This window comes from Bos grunniens, chromosome 14 (genome assembly GCF_055505025.1).
Source record: "Bos grunniens cultivar Pamir isolate PY7600 chromosome 14, Bosgru_T2T1.0, whole genome shotgun sequence".
Lineage (NCBI taxonomy): Eukaryota > Metazoa > Chordata > Mammalia > Artiodactyla > Bovidae > Bos > Bos grunniens.
In genome coordinates, this window is record NC_141178.1 from 76,287,862 (window position 1) to 76,311,644 (window position 23,783).

Consider the following 23,783-nt stretch of genomic DNA (forward strand, 5'->3'; position numbering starts at 1 on the left):
CAGAATGAAGACATTTCCTCACCTCCAGTCTCCCTCCCCCAAGCTCCCCAAGCCTCAGACCACCCTTCTTCATTATCCCTAAATATCCCAGCCCCTCACCTTCAGGGAAACGGGTTTGAGATTTGTTCTTGAATCTCCTGGCTTGGCCGCCTCAAGAATACACCTTTTCTCTGTTGCAGACCCTGGTGTCTCTGTGTTTGGTTTACTGAACGTCAGGCAAACAAGCCTGGTGGGGTCACAGGAGGGGCAGCAGGGAGCTGGGAGGCTGGAAGGAGGAGGAGGTGCCGGGAGGTCATGACCTGAGCAGGGACTCGGCCCCACGGATGGAGGGGCCGTGGTAGACCAGAAGGAATTGTGCACCCTAATCATATCTTCACGGGCCCCTCTGGCTGCTGGGCTGAAAACGACCGTGAAGAGCAACAGCAGGAAAAGGAGGTGAGCCAGTGGGGAGCAGGACCAGGCCAGGTGGCGCTGAGACCCAGCAGGTAGCTGGGAATGGTGCCTGGGGACAGCCTCTGGGTGCTACTCTTACAGGGAAAAACCTGTTCCTTTAACCTTTGCTTCCAGTTGTTCTGTTGCTTTGTTCACTAAAAGGACACCTTCTATTCGTAAGAGCCTGCCACGGGGAGCCCTGCCCCTCCACCTGAAAGTTAACACATCCCCTCCCCAAGGCCATTCCAGGAGATATTTGCAAGATCAATGGCCTTTTTACTTTACTTCCTCCCCTCTCTGTTCTGTAAAAGAAACTGGCATACAGACCCCAATAAGATTGTTATTCAGAGACCGTAATCTACCATCTTGACCACCTGTTGGCTTTCCTTGCCCGATACACTTGTCTTTCTACTTGTCTACTGAGTGTGTTCCCCATGGAGTCTCACACATGCACTCCAACCTATCGGTCGTCGTTTGGTGAGCAGAACAATCTTTTTTTTTTATTATTTTGTATTTTGTACTGGGATATAGCCAATTAACAATGTTGTGACAATTTCAGGTAAGTAGCAAAGGGACTCAGCCGTACATTCGTGTATCCACTCTCCCCTAAACTTCCCTCCCATCTAGGCAGCCACAGAACATTGAGCAGAGTTCCTTGTGCTGCACAGTAGGTTCTTGTTGGTTATCCATTTCAAATAGAGCAGTGGGTACATGTCCATACGTGTCCATCCCAAACTCCCTAACTATCCCTTCCCTCTTCCCACCCACTCCCCACACCCCGCTCCTGCCGCCTCTGCAACCGTAAGTTCATTCTCTAAACCAGAGCGAGCTTGACTCAGTAACACTTCTACAGGGAGAGTAATGAGTGGGCTGATGGGCTGGATGTGGGGCAAATAGACGCCTCTCCTCCCGACAGAACCTATGCCGTCCACTACACCTGGAGGAGGTGCGGTCCGCTGCCCACAGCTCACTCCCGGGAGGCCCCGGGCACCAGACGAGCTCTGCCCTGGGTGTTGCTGCTTCTGCTTGTCCCCAGGGCTAGGTGGACAAGATGACCAAATGGGCCTTCCCGTGCTAAGGGCCTACTGTGCACATGGCTTGGCCAGGCCCTTCCCTGAGGACCCTAGGCCATTCTTCATGACTGGCCTCTGCTGAGTCCCCAGTTCACAGACGGGTGTCTCGGCATCTCAAACTAGCATGGGTGGGGTTAACCCTGCAGGGTCTTGGCCCCAAGAGCTGGCAGGCAGCGAGCGAGGCTCACACCTGGGCCCCACGACTCTGGGCCACTTCTCTTCTCCCTTAAGAGAATTATGGCTTCCTCTCCCTTGGTCCTGGGACAAGGCTGTGAGCCTCTCCTGGCTCAACTCTTTCACTGAGTCACAAAGCACCTTCTGCCGTTCCTTCCCCGAGTCCTCCCTTGGTTTTAAGTCTTTGAAAAGCAGTGATTTTATGGGAATAATATAGATTCTATAAACTTTTTTATAAAACAAAATATATGTTTATGCTTACATAGATACATTGAAAATAAATCCATAAAAGATAAACAGTTTTGTTCTCTAGAATTTGTATTTTCTTCTCTGTCCTTTTCTGTACTTTTCCAAATTCCCTGCCATTTATAGGAGGCATAATTGCACGAGGTTTACGAACATGGAGTCTGGGACCGGGAGGCCTGGATTCATATCCTTGGCCCCACAGACTCCTCTCATCTGGGGCCAATCCTCAGCCTCTTCTTTCTCTTCTTTAAAATGGGGTCATAAGAACACCTCGGCCACTGTGTTAGGGCTGTTATCAGGACCAGTGAGGTGGGGCCAGGGAACTGCGGGTGGTTCTCCGGTGAGCACTCCAAGCTGAGTGAGTGACAGCTCTCATGAGGGCCTTGACCTGCTTTAAAATCACAGGGTGCAGAGCATTTTCAGAGAAATATTTTTAAAATAATTCAAGAGCCAGGGTAGGGACAGGAGAATTAAAGTTCGTTCTAATCTTCAAAGCCTGTGAATCCGAGGCTTCTGCACCACAGACATTTTCAAAGCTTCCTGGAATCTATCTTCATTTGGTGCCTAGGCACAGGGGAAGATGTCAAACAGGCCTGCGGCCAGAGTCAATTAACAAGTCAGCGGATGTGAGGAGACGTTCCTTGGGGAAGAAGCAGGGCTTCCCTTGCTGTGTCGTGTGGGTGGGAGCTTCGGAGATAGGGGGTGTGTGTGTGTGTGTGTGTGTGTGTGTGTGTGTGTGTGTATCTGTGTGATGTATGTGATATGAGGTGGGTGTGTGGTGTGGTGGTGCAAACGTGGGTCTCCAGGGCTTGCACAAAAGTAACAAACACACAAAGTTGGAGTGCACGTGTGCGACTCCATGGGGAAGCACTAAGCAGACTATTTCCCTCCACACCCAGGGAAGCTGACGGTGTGTCTTGGCTGCAGAGGCCAAGTGCACGTCCAAGGGAGGAAAAGACACAGGCTCTCCGTGCTGACCTGACGGGGTGCTGGCAGTGACACGGGCCAGGCGCCATCAGGAGACCAGAGGCAGGAAAAGCCAGCAGGATGAGAAAGGCCTCGGAGGGTGGGGACAACGCTGGGCCACAAACAACGCTTGTTGTTACCGATTCTTTGTGACTCCGTGGACTGTAGCCCACCAGGCTTCTCTGTCTTTGGGATTCTAGAGGCAACATACTGGAGTGGGTTGTCATTTTCTCCTCCAGGGGATCTTCCCGGACCAGGGATTGAACCCACGTCTCCTGCACTGGCAGGCGAATTCTTTACTGCTAAGCCACCAGGGAAGCCCAACAAAGAACACACTTCTGGTTCAACGGGAATCTGAAGCCCGGGTCAAAATTCACATCCCTGTCTGATACGGGCTGGGGGTGGGGTGGATCAGTTAGAAGTTGGGGGACCAGGTCAGATCAATGTAGCACGGGATTAACAACAGAGAACCTGTATTTAGGGAGGACATTTTCCCAGCTTCTCTGGGAGGCACGGCCAGATCAAACTGAACCTAAAACCCTGGCTGAGGCAAAAAGCATTCATTGATTTTGTAAGCCCAAGGAAGATCATCCAACTTAATTAAGATGGGCTCACCCTGGGCCCATCCCTGTTAGTAGCAGGAAGGCAGCAGGGAGTGGGAGGAGGGAAGGGGTGCCAAGGGGGAGTGGCCTCTGGGCAGAGCCAAGAGTCCCCCCAGTGAAGGGTCTGCTCAGTGTTCCTCGGGGTCCAGGCTCCAGGGTCTGCTGTCTTGGACAGCGGGGAGCAGAGCAGCGTCTTAATTAATCCGCAGAGAGCGCCTTGACCTCAGCATCACCCTCTGTTCTCAATCACTCAATCCTTCTAATTTCCCAGCAATTTAATTAAAGGATCTTCCCTCTTACAAGAATGTCTCATTTTCCTCGGAGCAGCAGTAAAAGAATCAGGAGCCTCTAGAGTTGCTTCACTATCAGAACAGAAAGCAGCCAACACAATGACTCAGATGCCCCCCAACTCCACACCCCGTCTCCCACCCCCATCCCATTCCCCATTCCACCCCCACCCCCTACCCAATAACAGAGCAGGAAATCGAGGCCCAGGGAGAAGAGGGGTATCCTCAGGGTCACAAGAACGAGTGGCAGACTCAGATCATGACAAACCCATCCCCTCCATCTCCCCTCCATCCACTCCATGAAGGGCTGGAATCTTCAACCAGCGACTCCAGTTTATTCCTCTTTAAAATGGCATGGTACCCATCAAAGTTAAATTCGAGTGCAAAAGTGTTTGGTTGCTGGAAATCAACACTGAGACAAATGCCTTTGCAGTTCCTAAGAATCTGGCCCCATCGACCCAGGCACCTAGGACAGGGGTCAGTTAACAGAAGCCTGTGGGGCCCATCTGGCCCCGCCACCTGTTTTTGCCAATAAAGCTTTATTGGAACACACACATTTGTACACAGTTACCATACCATCTACAGCTGCTTTCGGATGTCATGGGCAGAGGTGAATAGTTTGCCACAGAGACTAGGTGGCCCACAAGGCCTAAAATATTAAACCCCAGGTGAGAGTCTGTGATCTCATCAAGAAGCCTCCAAGGGCTGGAGGAATCAAAATACCTTCCCTGAGAAATCAGAGTAATAATAGCTACAGTACATGGGGTGCAGGCTGCATGCCAAGGAAACCAGAGGCCGGCTTTTAGAACGCTGCCACAGGGAACTCTCTCGCTGACCCCACGGGTGGGTGAGAACGTCCCCATGCAGAGGAGCTCACAGAACCTCAGGGGGGCTGAGGGACCCCAGAGACCACAGAGCTGTGAGCCAAGGACAGAGCCTTGCTCCACATCCCCCTGGCACCAGCTCCTCCACATGGGGCGATGTCCTCAGCGGTCCTCCAGCCCCAACCCTGTGCCCGGTGGTAGGGAATGGATGCTCAGACAGTGGAAGAGACCTCCGAGGCCACTCAGAGATGGAGAAAGGCCCAGGGCTCCTGGCTCCCTACGCAGAGCTCCATGCATCCTGTCGGGCTGGGCTAAGGTGATGCGGAGGCTGGAATGATGCAGTACCCGCTCCGAGTCGGGTGAGGCACTGAGCAGGTGAGGGCATGCTTGCCAAGTTGCTTCAGTCATGTCCGACTCTTTGTGACCCCACGGACTGTAGCCCTCCAGGCTCCTCTATCCATGGGACTCTCCAGGCAAGGATAATGGAGTGGGTTGCCGTGTCCTCCTCCAGAGGATCTTCCCAACCCAGGCACTGAATCCAGGCTGGAGTTCTTACATCTCCTGCATTGGCAGATGGCTCTTCACCACTAGCACCACCTGGGAAGCCCCGTTACTGCTGCTGCTGCTGTTAAGTCGCTTCAGTCGTGTCCGACTCTGTGCGACCCTATAGACGGCAGCCCACCAGGCTCCCCCGTCCCTGGGATTCTCCAGGCAAGAACACTGGAGTGGGTTGCCATTTCCTTCTCCAATGCATGAAAGTGAAAAGTGAAAATGAAGTCGCTCAGTCGTGTCTGACTCTTAGCGACCCCATGGACTGTAGCCTACCAGGCTCCTCTGTCCATGGGATTTTCCAGGCAAGAGTACTGGAGTGGGGTGCCATCACCTTCTCTGTGAGAAGCCCCGCTAAGCAGGTACCAAACCTCACATCCAGCCACAGAAGAGTGACCAACACAACTTCAGTATCCCGCTTTTCAGATGAAGATACTGGGGCTCAGAAATAGAAAGGGTTGTGTCCCACGGCACCCAGCTAGCAGAGCCCACGCACAGACACAGGTTCCCGCAAGTCCCAAGTCTTTTTCTTCCCTCTGCCCCAGGCTTCCAGGTGAACTGGAGACAGCAGCAGAGAAAGTCATGACCCCCTTCTGCTCTCTGGGGGCTGTCCTGATCCTCTGAACCCACTGTGTACCTGCCAGGCACCCAGCCCGGCTCAGGGGCTTGTCATCCTGGAAGCTCCTGGCTCCCCCTGCTGGTGTTGATCCCACAGCCCCACCTCTCTGAGTTAAAAACCTGCTCTGGCTCAGTTTTCATTCCCCTCTGACTGGAGCTTGCAGGTTACAAAGAGATTCCACAGGCTTTGGCCCAAGTGACACGCACGCAGACTACACGAGGGTGGAGGAGGGCTGGATACAAAGGGCTTTGGAGCTGGTCGTGCCTGTGTTCAAATCCCCACGGGCCACCAGCAGCCAGGGCAACGTCCTCCTGGCCTCTTTCCCCTCATACGATTACTGGGGAGAAAAGTAACAGTCAAGAAGTATTTGTTGAGCATCTTCTGACCTCCTGCCCCACTAAACTTTGGGTATGCAGACGCCTGACTGTGTGATGCTGGCCAGACCTGACTTCAGTGTCTTGTGTATTTTATTCTGAAAACCAAGGCAGCTAAATTGGATCAAGGCTCTTAGCTTAGTACCCATGAAGCTCGTGTGTGTGTGTGTGTGTGTGTGTGTGTGTGCGTGTGTGTGCGTGCTCAGTCATGTCTCTTTATGACCCCATGGACTGTAGCCCACCAGGCTTCTTTGCCCATGGGGTTTTCCAGGCAAGAGTACTGGAATGGATTGCCATTTCCTTCTCCAGGGATTTTTCTGACCCAGGAATCAAGCCTGTATCTCCTGCATTGGCAGGCTGATTCTTTTAGCACTGAGCCACCAGGGAAGCCCTGCTCTGTCCTTTCTGATTATCATAAACCAGGGAGTCAGCTGTGGCCTCTCCCAGGCTCTGGGGCTCCTCTGGTGGTAACCCACCCTCCAGCCACTCAATCATTCATTCACACATTCAACACGGTTATGAGAGAAGACGATGACAATAATCGTGGAAAGTGAAAGCTGTTCAGTCCTGTCCAGCTCTTTGTGACCCCATGGACTGTATGGTCCATGGAATTCTCAAGGCCAGAATATTGGAGTGGGTAGCCTTTCCCTTCTCCGGGGGATCTTCCCAACCCAGGGATCAAACCCAGGTCTCCCACATTGTAGGCGGATTCTTTACCAGCTGAGCCACAAGGGAAGCTCCAATAATTGTGGGGATGGTAATAATTAACCCAGCTTGGAAGCTTGTGCTGCATTAGGAGATGAACAGGCATCACCTTTTCTAAGCCTCACAATGACTTAGTGAGGAAGGTGCTCTTGTGATCTCCATTTTAGAGATAGAAAAACTAAGGCTCAGAGAGAATGTGTGATGGACCAGCTTGTAAGTGGTGAACCCCCAGCTTCAACCCAGGAGTCTGACCTCAGACATAGCCAAGGTTTAAAGGTGTATCCACACTTCACAGGCTGCCAGGTGATAGGTTTGCAGAGACCCCGCATCCTGGGCCGAATCTACTGATGATTACAGTCAATCTGTTGTGACCAAAGAGGCACAGTGAGCATCCCGCCCTCCAGAAGCTTCTTTCGAGGCTCATTTCCTTCAGGTAGCTGGGAGGGATGTATGTGACCTAAGAACTCACCACAGGCGGTTCTGCCACTGCTGGTTCCCTCGTCAGTTTCTCCTGGACTGTCACCCGAGGGCCCCCCCGAGGGTGGGGCGGCTCCCATCACCCACTGGCCTGGTTCTGGGATGGGTGGCCCTAAAAGAGGTGCAACGTGGAAGGACCAAGGAGAGGGGCAGTGCGAAAACGCCGCAGATGACTCCAACCTGACTTGCCTTCTGTCGACACTGACCTGCCTTCCTTCGTCTGTTTCGTGACAGTTTAGTACACCGAGCCGTCACTGCCTTCTTAGCCTGCAGGAAGTGTAACAACTGTTATCCACCACAAACCACCAAAGCCTTAAATTGCAGCAGGAATAGTGACAGTAGTGATAGATTAGAATTTTTAAAATCAAACCCAAACATGTCCCCGTCACGGCTAAGAGAAGGGCCAAGTTGACTGGAAAATAATTTACTTAGAAAATTTTGTGATGTATGGTAAATTAAGTCCTCCCTTCAGAACACGTTTCTGCTTTTGTTTTTTGTTATTTTTCCTCTTCCAAAGTAATACTCCACTTAATTGATTCCCAAAGACCTTCTGCTATGACCTAAAACTGTTGCCACTGGGGGGAGATGGGCATGGACCTGGACTTCATCTACGGGTGAGATGGACAGTTCATTCTGAAATTTTAAAAGGGGTGAGGTGGGGTGATGGAGTTGGAATCAAACAGTCTTTTCAGCCTTGAAGGATGGAACCAAAGGATACAGGGAACATCATCAGTGACAACAGATCATGTATTTTAAATACTTACTACAAGAAAAACTAATTTGCTAAATTGGCCCTGTAGATATAGTTATAAAATAAGTCACCATCTCCTCAGACAACTCAAAACTCAGGCTTCTCTGGTGGCTCAGCTGGTAAAGAATCTGCCTGCAATGCAAGAGACCTGGCTTCGATCCCTGGGTTGAGAAGATCCCCTGGAGAAGGGAAAGGCTACCCACTCCAGTATTCTGGCCTGGAGAATTCCTTGGGGTCAACAATCTAAGATAACAGGAAATTTAAAAAACCCTCAAAACTCAGAGCAACTAATGCTGCTGTGCATCCACGGCCACACTGGGAGGTCACAGCCTCCTTCCTGGGCATTTCTCTGCTCGACACTGTGCCAAGCACCTCATGTACTCTCTCGGTGAATCTCACTGCCTCTGAGTCTTATCGTCACGTGTATGATGCGTCTAGCATACTAGACTAACTGTGGTGATCATTTTGTAATGTATAAAAACATCCAATGACTATGCCATGTACCTAGAATTAACATAGTGTTGTAGGTCAATCATACAGCAAGAAACAAACAAACACACAGGCTTCTAAATATTGAGGGGAAAAAATCCATCATTTGGTTGTACCATTCACTTCTACCAAGATTGGTAAAAGCTCACCATCCTTACTAGAGAATGACTCAAAGCTCATTCTTTAGTGGTGGTGGTGTTTAGCCGCTAAGTCCTGTCCAACTCTCGACCCCACGGACTGCGGGATTTTCCAGGCAAGAATACTGGAGTGGTTGCCATTTCCTTCTTCCAGGGATCTTCCCGATCCAGGGATCAAACCTTCATCTCCTGCATTTGTAGGTGGATTCTTTACCACTGATCCCCCAGGGAGGGCCCATTCTTCACTGAAAATGGGTCAATAATGTCCTCCTTGGCCACAAAAGAGAACCAGCCATTGTAGGATTAAAAACGATTCTCAAGCTTTTTTCTTTGTTACTGAACGGAAACCTTTGGCTGTTTTTAGTACCCAAATAGCGTCAAGGACTTTGTTTCGTGTGAACAGTTTTGTGAGTCCTCCTATGTCATTATTTCCATTATTTCATTGTTTAGAAATGTGAAAGTCTAAAGCCATGAAGAACAGTTTGGCAATTTACACCTCAAAAGGATGGTTTATTCAAATAATTGGTTAGAATCACTATAAATTAAATAAAACTTCATTTGATTAAAAAAAAAAAAAAAATCTTGACCTCAGTGAGCTGGACAGTGAGTGACGCCATCAGGAGACCCCAGGGCTGGATGGGGGGGTGGCGGTACTTGCCTTGACACCCCCACAAAGCTGTCACACAGCAGAGGCGCAGAAGGTGTGGGCTTTACCAAGAGCCCCTGGATGAAAAGGTCAGACTTAGGAGGGTCGGGAAGGCCTGACGGTGGGTTTACTGCCCCTCCTGAAGCGGGGAGCGGCTGCTGCCTCCTCTAGGCTGCAGCAAACCAAAGTGAGGTGCCAGGAAGAGGAAGGGAAGACTACTGGCCTCTCAGAGTGACCCCGAAACAAGGCGCACGCTTTAGAGGGAGAACGACGTCACCACCGAGTTCTGGGGCCTGGGGTCTCACAGGGGGTGGGAGGTGGTGGGGGCGGACATAAATCCGCCAACCTAAAGGAGGAGAAGGACTCTGGTAGAGGAATGCTTTGATTCTATCCACCCCACCTCCTTAGAGCAGGTGGCAAATAGGAAAAAGTGCATTTATTAGAAAAGCAAAAGAATTCTAAGAGAGGAAGCTGAGACCCCTCCACCTGGGATGGGACTGGGTCATCAAATCACGCTCACGTCACATGATAGTAAGTGCTTCGGAGGCTCCAGGAGGGCGGGACTCTGCAGGCCCATCCCTCCCCTCTTTTCTCTGCTAAGTGATTCAGAAACGCTAAGGTCACCTCCTCTGGCGGCTGTCTTTCGGTCACCGGGCTGCAGGGCAGTCCCAGATAAAGACGGGGAACCTACACGGGGTCGGGGGACAGGCCTTGGGGCCATGATTCAGAGAAGGTGCTGATGAGGACTGGGGTGGGGAGGGGTGGTCTCTGTTTGAATCTTGACGCAAAGGGGCTGCCCAGGGAGGGCCCTGTTTGGGGAAGTTGATGCGAAAGTCCTCCTGGAAGCGGGTGAAGTGGGGGAGGGTGTGTGTGTGTCTGTGCTGCGGGGAGGGGAGAGGGGGGCTCCCGTATTGCTGGTGATGCCAACCGATGGCCTTACCCACCCAGAGGAGGACCAGGAGGGCCCCGCGTGGCCACTGGAGCCGGGAGGGTAGACACGAGCGCATGCGGAGCACCGGTCTGGGGCCTTCCCGGGTGCAGCCCTGCCTCATGGCTCTGTGGCACACCCCGAGTCCCTAGAGCTCGGGGGCGGGCGGCCCCGAGGCCTGCTCCTCCACTGGCTGCACGGCCTCCTGCACGTAGACGATGAACTCCGAGGCCTCCCCGCCCTGAGTGTAGACGGTGACCGTCTCGATGCCCTCCACGTCGTCGGACGACACCACCAGGTGATGCTGCTCGGCCAGCTCGACGGAGGCCTGCTGGAGGGTCTCCTGGATCATGACCGTGTGGTTGGAGCTGGGCTCCTCGTCTGTGACCTGCGGGAGGGAGAGAGAGAGGTCACAAGGCGGGCCCCAATTCCAGTCCAGCCGGGACCAGAGGAATCCCATCGACTGGCTACGGAGCAGGCCGATTCCAGACAAGGTGCTAATGCCCTGACTCTGTTCTGGTCTGTTTTACAACTGCTATTGATCTTGAGAAGAGAAATAATACAGATAACATAGGCAAAAATTAGAAAGTGTTGAGACCCTAAGAGTTGCAAAAGTGACTGACAGAAAACCAGCCGAGGAGGAAAGTGACGGGCCCGGACTTGCCGAGCTGGGGAATGACCGCCTCGGACACAGAGCAGACGTCAGGGTGGCTTGCCTTGCCCTGGGGCTGTGAAGGCGAGGCAGGAAGAGCCTCTCTGTCCTGCACTTGGTGGGGCGTACACAGCATCTCCCTCGCTGCGGGCTGTGAGCCTGGAAAGGCCACTTTCCCCCATGACCCTCGCTGTCTCATCTGTGAAACAGAGATTAGAATGCCCACTTCAGAGAACGGCTCGGAGAACTGAAGACGCTTTTGTAAGCAGAGAGGGTGCTTAATATTGCCATGCCTTCCAGGCCCTCATTCAGGTACTAACAATGTTTCCCTACGGTACTGAGGCATGTCAGTTACTCACTCATTCATTCATTCAACAAGACCGTCCTCGTTTCATCAGAGTCCCAGTGGACTGAGCTCTCTGAGGGCCAGGCTGTCACTACCATGGCACAGCTCTCCCCAGATACAGGCGGGCGGGGCAGGTGTGGGCCCAGGGCAAGCAGCCAGTGTCTGTGGAAGGGTGCTCCGCTGGGTGCCAGTGAGTGATGGATGCTCGGGGAGCACATGGGGGAAAGCCAGTGTAGGGGGGCAGACACAGGACAGGGCGGTGCTCTGACAGAGCGCCAGGGCAGCCTCCAGGGGAGGCATGGGGGTGGGCTTCAGGCAGAGCGGGGACAGAAGGAGCAAGGACTCCCAGGACCCCCAGGAGAGATCCGGAGCAGTGGGCTTGCTCAGGTGGCCTCTGAGAGCTTCCACTCATGAAATACTTTCGGACTCCCCACTGGCTGAAGCCTGGCTTACACTTTCCTCCCTGCCCACCCCCTGTAAACATGACCCACACCATCTCTGGGACCCACGTTCAGGCTTCCAGGGGCCTCCCTCGGCCCTGGGCCTGAGCCATTCCCTGCTAGCAGGAAGGGCTGTGTTGGGGGGAGCGTGGTCAGGTTTAATTCAGAGACAAAAATGGAGGAGGCCCGTCTGGGGTGGGCGTCACACAGTTACTGATTGGAAGGAACCTCCAACTTGCACAGAACTTTCCAGAAGCTAGAGAGATACCCTGAGTGGGAAGTATTAGCACATTTGGCCTGAGCTGTCTTTCTACAGTAGATGGAGGCCTTTCATCCCCCCTTCTTTTACTGTTTGTTTCAATTTCATGAAATGGAAAAATGTACTGTGAACCAAGACTTTAGAAGTAAATATTGATTTACTTCACTTTGAAAGAGGGAACCTGACAGACGGGTGGGAAAGGGAGGAGGGAATACTGGACAAATGCTTTTCTCTGAACTGCCGGTCAATTCCACATCAAAGTAAGGAGTTGGGGGGCATGCAGGATTTACGCTGGGGTCCCAGGACCTCACGCGGGCAAATCAAGCCCATCGAGTTCAGGTAAACAGATGCCAACAATCATGATAAAATGGGCGAGATCCACCAATACACGAGCTTTGAGACGCACTCCTGGTGTGACAGCATGATTCATATACAGCGACTGCCATCAGAGGTGAAGCCCAGAACAAGGACGAAGTCACCAACAGCGGACTTCACTGTCCTTCTGAACAACTCTAACACCTGAATGCTGATTGGGGCTGACCCCGCTGCGCAGACAAGGAGGTCCCTCCGGGCCCAGGCCTCGGATGAACAGAGCCTGCAGTGCCTGTTCCCAGGATGGCAGGGCGGGGTCCCAGGAGCCGGCCCAGGATGACCCAGGGGCAGGAAGAAGGGCAGAGACCAAGATGAGGCCTCCGGGCTTGAAACAAGGGAAAATAACTCTGTCCCATGAGGGCTGGGGCCACTTCATGGAAGGCAGTGGTGTCTGCAGATGGTGGGAGAAGGCATGGCGGGCAGAGGGGAGGCAGCGAAGAGCAGGTATGTGCTCACCGCCCCGCCAGTCACCAAACTCACTGGGCAGGGTCCCCACCTTCCAGATAGGATCACCAGTTCGGTTCACGCACTGCCAATTCTGAGAGCAAAATGAAATTTCCAAATGTAATCCTCTGGGCTTACTTCACCAGGAAGAGTGATGGAGACGAAAGTGAATGTGCAGCCATGGAAATCCTGTGAAGGGTAACCCTCCTGGCCGGCACACGTGTCACGGGAGGGGCATTCAAAGAGTAACTATGATGCCCAGGGTTCGGTCGCCGGCTGGTACTGGCCCGAGTTCACGTTCTCATGAGCTTGAGTGTGCAAATGCCCAGCTTCGCGTGAGGCTGCGGAAACGGGAACTGGGGGGCATGGAGGGCTACATCACAGAGGGGGTGCTGAGCCCCTCCCCCACCCTCGGGCACACCACCTCTGCCAGGACTCACACTCTGCTTCTATGTTTTATGTTTCTGCCAACCACAGACTTCCTTCTCTGCCCCCGTGGCACCCAGTGGACACTCTCCTCACCCCAGGCCCATCACTTGCACACGGCGTCTTGTGGCCTGGGCATCTCAGGGAAACCTCTAGTGCCCAGTGACTCATGTAAGGTCAGTGGGCTGGAAGGTAGCTCAGATCTGGATGTTAATCCAGGTGACCTCAAGTCCGGGGACCTTCCCTGGCTGGTGCTGTGTGGCAGCGACTAAAGAAATGATGTGTCATTGATCAGTAGGGTTAAATTATGACTCTCTACCCGTCCTAATCAGTTTAGGGCTGACTGTATAGCTCTCGACCATTTTCTTTGTTCAGAATGATCGCTCTAGCAGTTTAATCTATTAGCACAGGCTTACAATTGTTCTCCACGGTAGAAATAATCTGCCTTCACGGTGTCATTATCCCCCGAGATAGGTACTCCATTTTCCCCAAGTGCTGTATCTAACACATCTTCCAGCTAAATTATTAGCAGCACAGAGAGCTTAATGGAAAACCTTAACCCACAGGAGTGTGCAAATTATTCACTAAATCAGGCTCTGAGTTCTGCAGCTCTGCCCACCTTGTGTGTTCCAGAATCTAGTTTTCTTCCCTGTGTGTGTGGTATGCTAAGTCGCTTCAGTTGTGTCCGACTCTTTGCAACCCTATAGACTGTAGCCCACTCCAGGCAAGAATACTGGAGTGGCTTGCCATGCCCTCCTCCAGGGGATCTTCCTGACCCAGGGATCGAACCAGGGTCTCTTATGTCTCCCGCACTGGCAGGCGGGGTCTTCAGCACTAGAGCTGTCTACAGCAGATCACGAACAGAGCCCAGCGCTCCGCAGGGCTCTTCTCTCCTGGAGTTTTCCGCCAAGACCCCACCCTCCCCACAGAGATACAGCAGCTAAGGGGCATCTGGGAAATGAATGGGGTTGGCCTGCGCCCCAGTCCACACCTCTGCCCTGCCTCTGAAAGATATGGAGGGGGTCCCGTCTCTAAGACCCAGATGCTTAGCACCCCCACCTGCCATACAAACTCGGCCATAAGTGACAAAAGGGCGTTTGAGCAAATAAATGAAAAGAGGGCAGCACGTAACCCTACGTGCCGTACTGCGTGTCCCCACGGGTGTCCCTGCCCAGCCGGAGCCTGTGTGCCCGGAGCTGCCGCCCTGCGCCCAGTACCCTGCCAGCCGCCTGGGCCCTCCCCGAAACGTGACTGCCCTGCTTGGAGCCCCTCTCTCACTCAAGCTCCTGCCTCAGTGTCACCGTGTCCAACAGGGCTTCCCAGACAACTCCCACCCCCAGCAGAAGCAGCGGCCTCAGACACACCCCCGCATCTCCTGCCCTTGTTCCTTCAGTGCACTGTCGCCCCTGGAGACCACGTCACCTGCTCATCTATCTATTCTTCATCAGGAGCTTCGAGAAGGCAGGGACCCGGGCCGTGTTTTGGCTACTTGATTCCAGCACCTACTATGTGGCCTGGCATGAGGAAGGGTCTGGCCAGGGCCTCATGAACAGTCAGCGTCTGGCCCCACGACTGCATTCGAGGGGGATCTGCATTCTCCACGGTCGTTTACATGCTTTGCAACCAAGGGCCCTTCTTGTCTTTGTTCTGTTACCTAATTTTTTTTTTTTTCAAATAACATAGTCCTTTAATAATTGGGGGAAATGAAGCAAAAAGTAAGAGAGGAAAAAGAAAAAGGAAAAAGGAATATGCAGAATTGCTTCTTTCAAACGCCACAAGGTATCTTGGCTGAGAAAACCATTCTCCCTCAGATGCACAGGACAGTCATCAGTGCTGTGCTGGGCACAGGGCGGGCACGTGGACAGCTGTGGAAAAGCTGACCTCTCCAGAGCAGTCCATCAGGCACTTGGCCTGCACCCCAAGAGAAGACGACAACAGAAGAGGTCCCAAGGCCACATGCCCCCTCAGCCTGTGCCCCAAGAAGATGAAAGAGGTCCCAAGGCCACGTGTCCCCTGAAGCAGCAGGAATGGGAGTCACCATGCAGAGTGAATGCAGCGGACCCTGCAGGAGGTGGATGCAGCTACCGGGTGGAGGCTGATTTCCTCAGGAAGACGAGGTCTGGTTCTGAAGGGACCTTGCAGCATAAAACGCTGCTCGCCAGGATCCCCACATGCACTCAGGCCCCTCGGAGCATCGCCTGATGATGGTGGCCAGTGGGTGGGCAGACAAAGGTTACCCGGGTCCAGGGAGACTGAGAAACCAGAAGAGGTATGAAAACAAGTTTTAAAATCAGGAGCAGATCTGAAGGGCGGGTGCCTGCAATGGGCTGCAGGGCAGCAAAGGTGCGGCCTTGGCTGCAACAGGGACGAGTTCCATTAGCACCTGCTCTGCAAGACAGAGCAGTGAGCTCTGTCTGGACACCTCTGAATACTGAACCGTTTACTGAATAAGCCATTGGACAAGTGTCTGGCTCTTATCTGTCATACACGCAGCCCCCTGTATTTCAAACATTCTCGCTGAGAGTTAATTGTCAGACACTCTGCTAAAGGCTGGAGACAGAACCGTGGGTCCCCCACTTTCTAGACACAAAATGGTTGCCAGTTCAGTGGAGGGGTTGGAGAGGACACTTCTCCTGGACCCCTAGGGTGGGGTGGAGCTGGGTGGGTGGGGAGCAGGTGGTGGTCAGCAGTGGTTTCCTGCAGGAGATGACCCCGGTCTTGAACTGGAGGGTTTCCAGGAATCGAAAGAATGCAAACATCCTCTCAGGTCCCTTGCACTGCAGAAATTCTCAGACTCTAGGGTACAGTGAGAATTAGAGGGCTGCAGACAAAAATCCAAACACTACAACCAGAAAACAATGAAAAAGAACCTTGAGGTCAGTTCCTTTAGGTGAAATGCTCCCCTGGGTGTGTTGAAGCTCTAGGGAAGCTGTCTTATTTTTTGCAGCAATTAGGGTTTCACTCACTGCTTAAATTATAGCCAAGCAAGAGCTTTCTCCAGCATTCTCAATAGGAGACTGCAGACCCATTTTCCAAGGTTAATAAGCAAGCATGTTTACTGTAACAACCCTACGTTAGGTGTGGCGCTGCCTGAATCAGAACCAAAGGGAAATGGTAAATATGATCCTGAATTTACAGAGGAAAGAAAAGGTATGAACAAATGTGGTTTATAAAAAAGCATCATAAATTCCCAACTCTAAAAATATATACACATCTAGGGGACCAAAAAAAAAAAAAGAGGAGGTGAATACTATGTGCAAGAAATTTGTGGAAATATCAAAAGATAGCAAAAGATATTCACAGACAGGGAGAAACCATTCCAGAGATCAAAGAAAATTTAAAGCCTTTAAAAAAAGAGCACGAATCACCCCGGGAAGGGAGGAGGCCTGTGACGCATGCCTGCATTCATGAGACGTCCCTCCCCTCCACCGTATTTTGCTCTTGGCTGCAATGAGACAGCAGAAACTTTCTTCTTTTCTGAAAACACACACCCCGTAACAGTGCAAAGTCCGGGCTGTAAAGACTGACCGCCCGATAAAAACAGTCCCCGCTAATGCATCCTTGCTCTCGGAAACGCTGAGGGCTCCATCTGGCGACACTGGGCCCCCTGGCGCTGAGACACCAGGGCACTGGGGAGCCCCCTGCACAGAGTGGCCTTGGTCAGGGGCCAGGTGGGGACTGGCCTGAGGGGAACGGGTGGGTCTCTTTGCCCGGAAACGGGAAGAGAGACCTCGAGCTCGTCACAGGATGAGCGTGGGAAGGCTTGCACGTTGGCCAGACAGACTGGGCAGGCAGCCGGGTTAGAGGCAGAGGCCCGGGCAGCAAAAAGGGAGTGCGTGGCCAGGACCCATTGTGTTTCTCAGGCATCTGAGTGCAGACTGGTGTGATCTCAGGAAACCAGGTGGCTCAGGAAAACAGAATCCTGCTGTGAACAGTGGTACAGCGGGAAGGGTGGCATGGCCTCACTCGAGAATTAAGAAACAGCGGGGACCCAGTGCCTAGCACAGGGAGAGTGAAGCGGCATGAAGTGCTCACGATTGCTGGCAGGTCGGCCCCTCCGGGGCAGCGTCCCCACCACTGTCACCTCTCCCCGCACACCCCCCCGCCCCACCCACTGGGTCTTGATTAGCACACCCTCCTCCGGACAATGTGCATGCAGCACGGAGCTTCCAGCAGGCCTGATGTGAATGAGCCTAATGTTTGCCGCAAGAGATGTTTTTAAATGGAACCCAAACAGAGCATCTTCCCAGCGACAGGGAAGGAGGGGGCAGGCAGTGGCTTCTAACCGCCTCTGAGTATCTTCTGATATTTAGACAAGTTTGCTGTGCAGGATCCTGCCCTTTGGCGACCTGTCAGCACACATACGTTAATTTCCACTCAATGCCACGCATGCCTGGGCTCTGCATCGCTGGCAGGCACCCGGCCCCTGGTGGAGGGGAGTGGCGGGGGGAATGTGCTTCTCCTGGAAGCCTCCCTCCCCCTGCCTGGAAGCCCGTCCAAAGGTGGACCACTCTTGGGTCAGTCAGGGGTTCCAATACTGTGCTCACTGAAGCCCCCTCCACTGCATTTGGGGGGCATTTCCCTCTGCGTGTGGCTCAGGACAAAAGACCTCTGCCCACCTGATGTTCACCAGTCCCCGGACCTGATGGGTGGGCGCTCCATGGAGACCCGGGCCCGATGGACTCCTCCCCTCCCTCTGCCATCCCCAGGGCCCCTCTCCGTGCTGCGCCGGGGAGGTGGCACTGGCTTCTCGCCTCAGCGATGGAGACTCTGCTCCGTGAGAGCCAACAATCTATTTCCTCTAGAAGTTTTTCTCCGTGTCCTTTTACACAGGTGATGGGCAGCCTCCAGGAGACCCTGGGGACAAGAACATGGAGCTGGAAGTGCACACCCTGTTCCCCCCAGGACCTTCAGAGCCGCCACCCCTGCCCAAGGGAGACAGACTAAACTCCCAGCGACGGAGCACATCCGAGTTCTGTTTGTTGTTGTTCAGTCGCTAAGTCGTGTCTGACTCTGAGACCCCACGGACTACAGCACACCAGGCTTCCCTGTCCTTCGCTATCTCCCGGAGTTTGCTCAAACTCATGTCCATTGTATGGGTGATGCCATCCAACCATCTCATCCTGTGTTGCCCCCTTCTCCTCCTGTCTTCAATCTTTCTCAGCATCAGGGTCTTTTCCAGTAAGTTGGCTCTTGGCATCAGGTAGCCAAAGTATTGGAGCTTCCGCTTCAACATCAGTCCTTCCAATAAATATGAAGGGTTGATTTCCTTTAGGATTAACTGATTTCATCTTGCAATCCAAGGGACTCTCAAATGTCTCCTCTAGCACCACAATTAGAAAGCCATCAACTGTTTGCCACTTGGTCTTCTTTATGGTCCAACTCTCATATCTGTACATGACTTCTGGAGAAACCATAGCTTTGACAAGATGAATCTCTGCCGGCAAGTGATGCCTCCGCTGGTCTAATATGATGTCTAGGTTTGTCAGAGTATCCTGTTTAAAGACGGTTAATGACAACAAAACATAAACCACTTCAATCACTCTTCAAACTCACCCAGGTAGTTCGTTGGTAACAAAGTAGGTCTAAGAAGAGTCAGGGACTGTGAGGGTCTTACTCTGAGGCCAGTGCAACTCCGAGGTTGATGCCCACCATGTGCACTGACATGAGCAGCCCCAGACCCTGGGTGGGAACCCCACGTGGACACTGCCTCCTGCTCATCTGGCCACAACTCCTTTCCTTCCTGTACTTCTCTGAGTAGGGAGATCGCCCACCTGGGGTCTCTCCTGCCCTGTGCTGAAGTCAGGCGCCCCTTCTGGCTCAGAGCCCCCCACCCAACTCCCTGCTACTTTGGGCAGGAGGTCCCATGATGCTGCTTGGCACCAGATTTTCCGTATCAGCCTCCTCCAGGGCCTTTCCAGGGATGTGTGAGTGTTCATCGCTCAATCGTGTCTGACTCTTTGCAACCCCATGGACTGCAGCCTGCCAGGCTCCTCTATCCATGGGATTCTCCAGGCAAGAACACTGGAGTGGGTTGCCATTCCCTTCTCCACTCTCCAGGGGGGGTGACCCTGAATGTCACAACCACGGCACGTGGGACAGACAGGGTCACATTGTCTCTAGCCGTGAACACGATGCAACCATCTACCTGGACCAGGCAACAGACTCTCCTACATAGCAGGAGGCATTTCATCCACGCTGGGACTCATACTGCTGAGCACGGGGCCTGGACAGCTGCATCGGAACCTGCCTGCTGCACAGAAGCTTCCGGAAGCAAAAAGAGTTATGGCTGACTTATAGGAGCTCAGATTAGAGTTAAGGAGCTATGTCACTCCTATGACAGGAGCTAAGATTAGACTCAACCAGAGCCAGGCACCCCGACAGCTGCTTCATTTGCATAATTATACATAACCCACACATCAGCCCCACAGGGTAGGTTCTATTATTTTCCCACTTTACAGATGAAACAACAGAATTTCCGAAAGGAGAAGGGCTTTGCCCCAGGCCACACACTATTAAGGGTCAAGTGCAGCCAGTCTGGCTCCCTTTCAGCTGCTTACTGCACTACTGGCTGCGTCCTTCTCCACCCACTGTGACCTGGCCTGGGATGACCCCTAAAATGGGCTTCTCAGGAGTCCCCCTGTGCACTGCTCATTCAGGGAGGGGCTCTGTCTTCAGGGCTTGAGGCTCCCTGGGCAAGGCATCCACAGCAACTGGAAATCAAGGCTGCCCCAGCACGGGCACCCCAGCCCACCCAGCTCGGCGTCCGGAGTCTGGTCCCCCAGGGATGCCGGGCTCTGATTCACATTTTGAAAAGATCAATCTGTCAGAAAACTTGAATTTAGGGCCACAGAAGACAAAGTACTCAGCCTGGTGAAGAGCCAGGTCTGTGACCAGGAAGGGAAGCTGACAGCTGAGGGCGGAGCTCCCTGGGCTCCACGACACTCACGAGCAGCCCAAGGAGGGGACGACGGTGCAATGTGGAGTCTGATTCGGCAGGTCTGAGGGGGCCCAGACAGTCTGCATTTCTAACAATCTCCCTGATGCTGATGCTGCTGGCCCTGGGACCACATTCTGCGTAGTCAGGGCTTGATGGGGGCAGCAGCCTGGGGACAGAGGAAATATTCAAGGTACCTTATGAAGGGAGTGCCCACAGCAGGGAAGGACTTGCTGATGGATCAGATGTGGGGGTGAGAGAGGCCGAGGAGGGAAGACAGACTCCCAGGAGCAGGAGTGGAGAGCTGCATTTACTAGATGGACAGGAGGCAGGGGGAGCTCCTGGGCTAAGATGGGCGCTCCTGCCCATGTGGGAGTGACGAGCAAGAACCAGCCTGCAGCTGCACTGCCCTGGGCTGAGCCTGAGGCTGGAACAGACCCCCTTCAGATGGGGATTGCAGCTCTGGTTCCTCCCATCTAGAGCCCTGCCTTTGCCCCAAACCTGCAGCAGACCTAGAGATCTCAGCCAGCAAGGGGACGCTACAGGGACGGGAGGAGGCAGCTAAAACCCAGCTACCCTGGCCAAGGACACGGATCAGGAAACGGGCACCCGAGCAAACAGTAATAAACACGAGAGTTGGGTTGTTGTTAAGTTGCTAAGTCATGGTCGACTCATTGTGACCCAACCCCACGGCCCATAGCTCACCACGCTCCTCTGTCTGTGGGATTTCCCAGGCAAGAATACAGGAGTGAGTCACTGTTTTCTTCTCCAGGGGATCTTTCCGACCCAGGGATCATACCCGCATCTCCTGCATCGTCAGGGGGGTTCTTTACCACTGAGCCATCAGGGAAGCCTCAAACACAAGAGTATTAACACTCAAATAAAGTGGGATTCTGCAAACTGCACCAACCGATCTGCAGCTTCTGAGGCACAAGGGGAAATCGGGTCTTAGGGAAAAGGGTAAAAGAAGCAGGGTTCAATGACGGACACCTTCAGGTCAGCTAACAACGTCTTACGTGAAAAAGAGTGTCAGGATGGAGCAGAGAAAAACTTTTATTCTGTTTTTTTCAGACAATTTCCCATATGATCATGGATATACAATGGAACTTACTTTTACTTTTAAAATTTCACAAAGAGATGGAATTTTCAGTCACTGCCACGGAACAGGAGGGCTTAGCAAGTCGCAAAAGAGCCGTGAAAGGAAGCACTTGTGCATATCAGCCTCAGACATCATACCAGAAGTAGAAATCACTTGAGGGAAAGTTGTATTTGAGACAAAGACAAAGATTGAAATGGCCGAGGGAGAACTAAGGCAGGCTCAGCAAGGACAGCAGCTGGCATGGGGTGACCGGGAGGGTAACCCACAACCAAGCCCCCGAGCGAACCGTCTGGATCTATATGCTGAAGGTCACCACCCAGCTCAGCAGCAGGCACTCCACAAGGAATGTGAAGTGGGCAAATATTTGAAGAGGCTACCTGTCTGTGTAATTAGACGCTTGATGTAATTCAAGTTGGCAGAGCCCCAGGATCAAATAAATTCTGCCACAAAGTTCTTTAGGTAGGAGCCAGACTTCACCAATCAAAACATGCAGGTGAGAACTGACTCTCATGGGAAGGGCCATGAGAAGAGGGAGAAACAGAGAAGTAGTCGGTGAGACGTCCCCATTTATACACCAATCAGAAGAACTGGGAATCAGAAGATAAAAGGTAGATGTCTATTTGGATGGCAGGCATCGCTTCTACCGCTAACAGAGAACCCAGAATGAGATCATCCAAGGGTCAGCAAGCACAGGGGACGCTGATGCCTCAGTCCTGCAGTCTACATCGAATCTGACCATCCACGAAAGGCAGGCGGCTTCCCGACAGGGGCCTTCCCAAGGCACGAATCCATCGCGACTGCCATCACCCTGCAGAGTCAGTGTGTGTGGGAGGGTGTGGGCATCCCCATCACACGACGAAGACACACAGAGACGCTAGCAGTACTCCCAGAGGGGCAAGGCTGCAGCTGCCATCAGCTCTTCCCACACTATATACAGTCTCCCTGTTCCAGGACAGAATCCTTGGATGAACCGCAGCGGTGGTGAAGCCACTGTATCGGGGAAATAGAACAGATAGTCAACTGAAGGTGCCAGGGTTTGGCGATGAGGAAAAGAATAAAAATCTGCGATTATGACGTCTCCCGCACTCACACGCAAGTGATCTGAAGACAGAGCAGGTTCTGCGGAGAGATGTGAATGGAGAGAAAAGAAGGGGTGGCTCTCCTGTTATTTCCATGAGTTCGGGGGAGTCGAGGAGAGGTCTGTGTATGGTGTGAGTCCAACAGAGCCTCTGCAGGAATGAGGAAAGGACACTCATTAATTCCCAGATTATTGGAGCTTAAAGCGGTAAGAGAACAGGGTGTCTCCACCCAGCCGTGTCTGCGGGCAGGACGAGGGGGAGACCTCAACTCAGTCCCCCTTTACTGCAATGCAGGCGGCCAGTATCGCCTGTGATTTCCACAGTTTACAAGAGCATCTTGCGCAGACGTGATTCTTCCGTCAGCTCTCTCGCTGAGAGTTAAGAGATCACATTCAGGGGATGGAGTGACTGTTTTTAAGTAGTAATGAAAATAGCTTTTGTTCCCTCACACAAATCACCTTCCAGGTCCCTCCCCCCATTATTTTGCCACAAATCTTATGAGGATGCTCAACATCTGCCCCCAGCGGGTCAGGAGGCCCATCCTGGGCTCCCCTGGAGGACGGACCACAGCAGCAAGGCCCTCCTCTCAGAGGCCGCACTTGAGGAGTCCTCTGTGAAGAGTGGCTTCTCCCCACCAGATGCCCCCATACTGACGGACAGCATGAAAGAGGTTCCGGGGACCACGTGACTCAGGGCCTTACACGAAAAACAGGACAGGCTGGACCCTACTTTCCCTGAAAACAGGCAACTGATATACACGGCTGGCCACAGGAGCGGACAGCACTTCCTCACTGAAATAACGAACCACAAATAACAGACAGCAGTTCCAGTGTTGGCTGCCAACCAACGTACCCCTTCCAGCGAGACCTGCTGCGGAAACTGCCTCTCGGGCTGCCTGCTGAGCCCGCAAGGGAGGCTGGGCAGGTTCCGCTCCTCCAGGCTGGCACGTACTGACCTCGGCTTCCAGCGCCAGCCACCACAGGGAACCTGCCCGGAGGTGACAGGGGGTGCCGAAAAGCACCCTCGAGAGGTGGGGTGCTTTTGACAAAGCTGGAACTTCTGCTTTGAGGTTTGATTTTTGCCTATGTTTTTAATCAGAAGTAAAAGCAAGTGGGAAGACCACTTGGAATTTTGAACAGGATGGCGGCAGCATCATTCTGGGCTATGCCAGGCTGAGGGTCTACATGGGGAAATGGGTGAGTGCCTGCAGGTCTGGGGCAGTCTTAGCCTCCAGCACGTAGGGGGAAACAAAAGCAGGAGAGTGGCAATTCTAGGAAGTGCTGCAGAGATGCAGGAGCGGGGACAGAGACACAGGCCTGTCCACAGAGAGTCTGCAAACCACAGTCGCTACTGAGCCCCTCACTCCACAGGGGAGGAACAAGGAGAACCACCTGCTCACTCTTGAGCTGGGGATGAAAGTGGAGGACCCCTCAGGGTGGCCCCTCCTCAA

The 23,783-nt window shown here is 53.1% G+C and overlaps 1 protein-coding gene across 6 annotated transcripts in view; it reads right to left on the reverse strand.

Moving 5' to 3' along the window:
- Nucleotides 1–9,194: 9,194 nt before the first annotated feature.
- Nucleotides 9,195–23,783, reverse strand: part of ZFAT (zinc finger and AT-hook domain containing) — a 157,665-nt gene continuing 143,076 nt past the window's right edge. For all 6 annotated transcript variants that reach the window (XR_015140338.1, XR_015140337.1, XM_086335591.1 and 3 more), the window contains one exon: nt 9,195–10,667. Coding sequence is in view for 4 of the 6 variants with exons in the window: in XM_086335591.1 (XP_086191717.1) it covers nt 10,428–10,667 (240 nt within the window). In the remaining 2 variants the exon portion in view is untranslated. The remainder of the gene's footprint in view (nt 10,668–23,783) is intronic.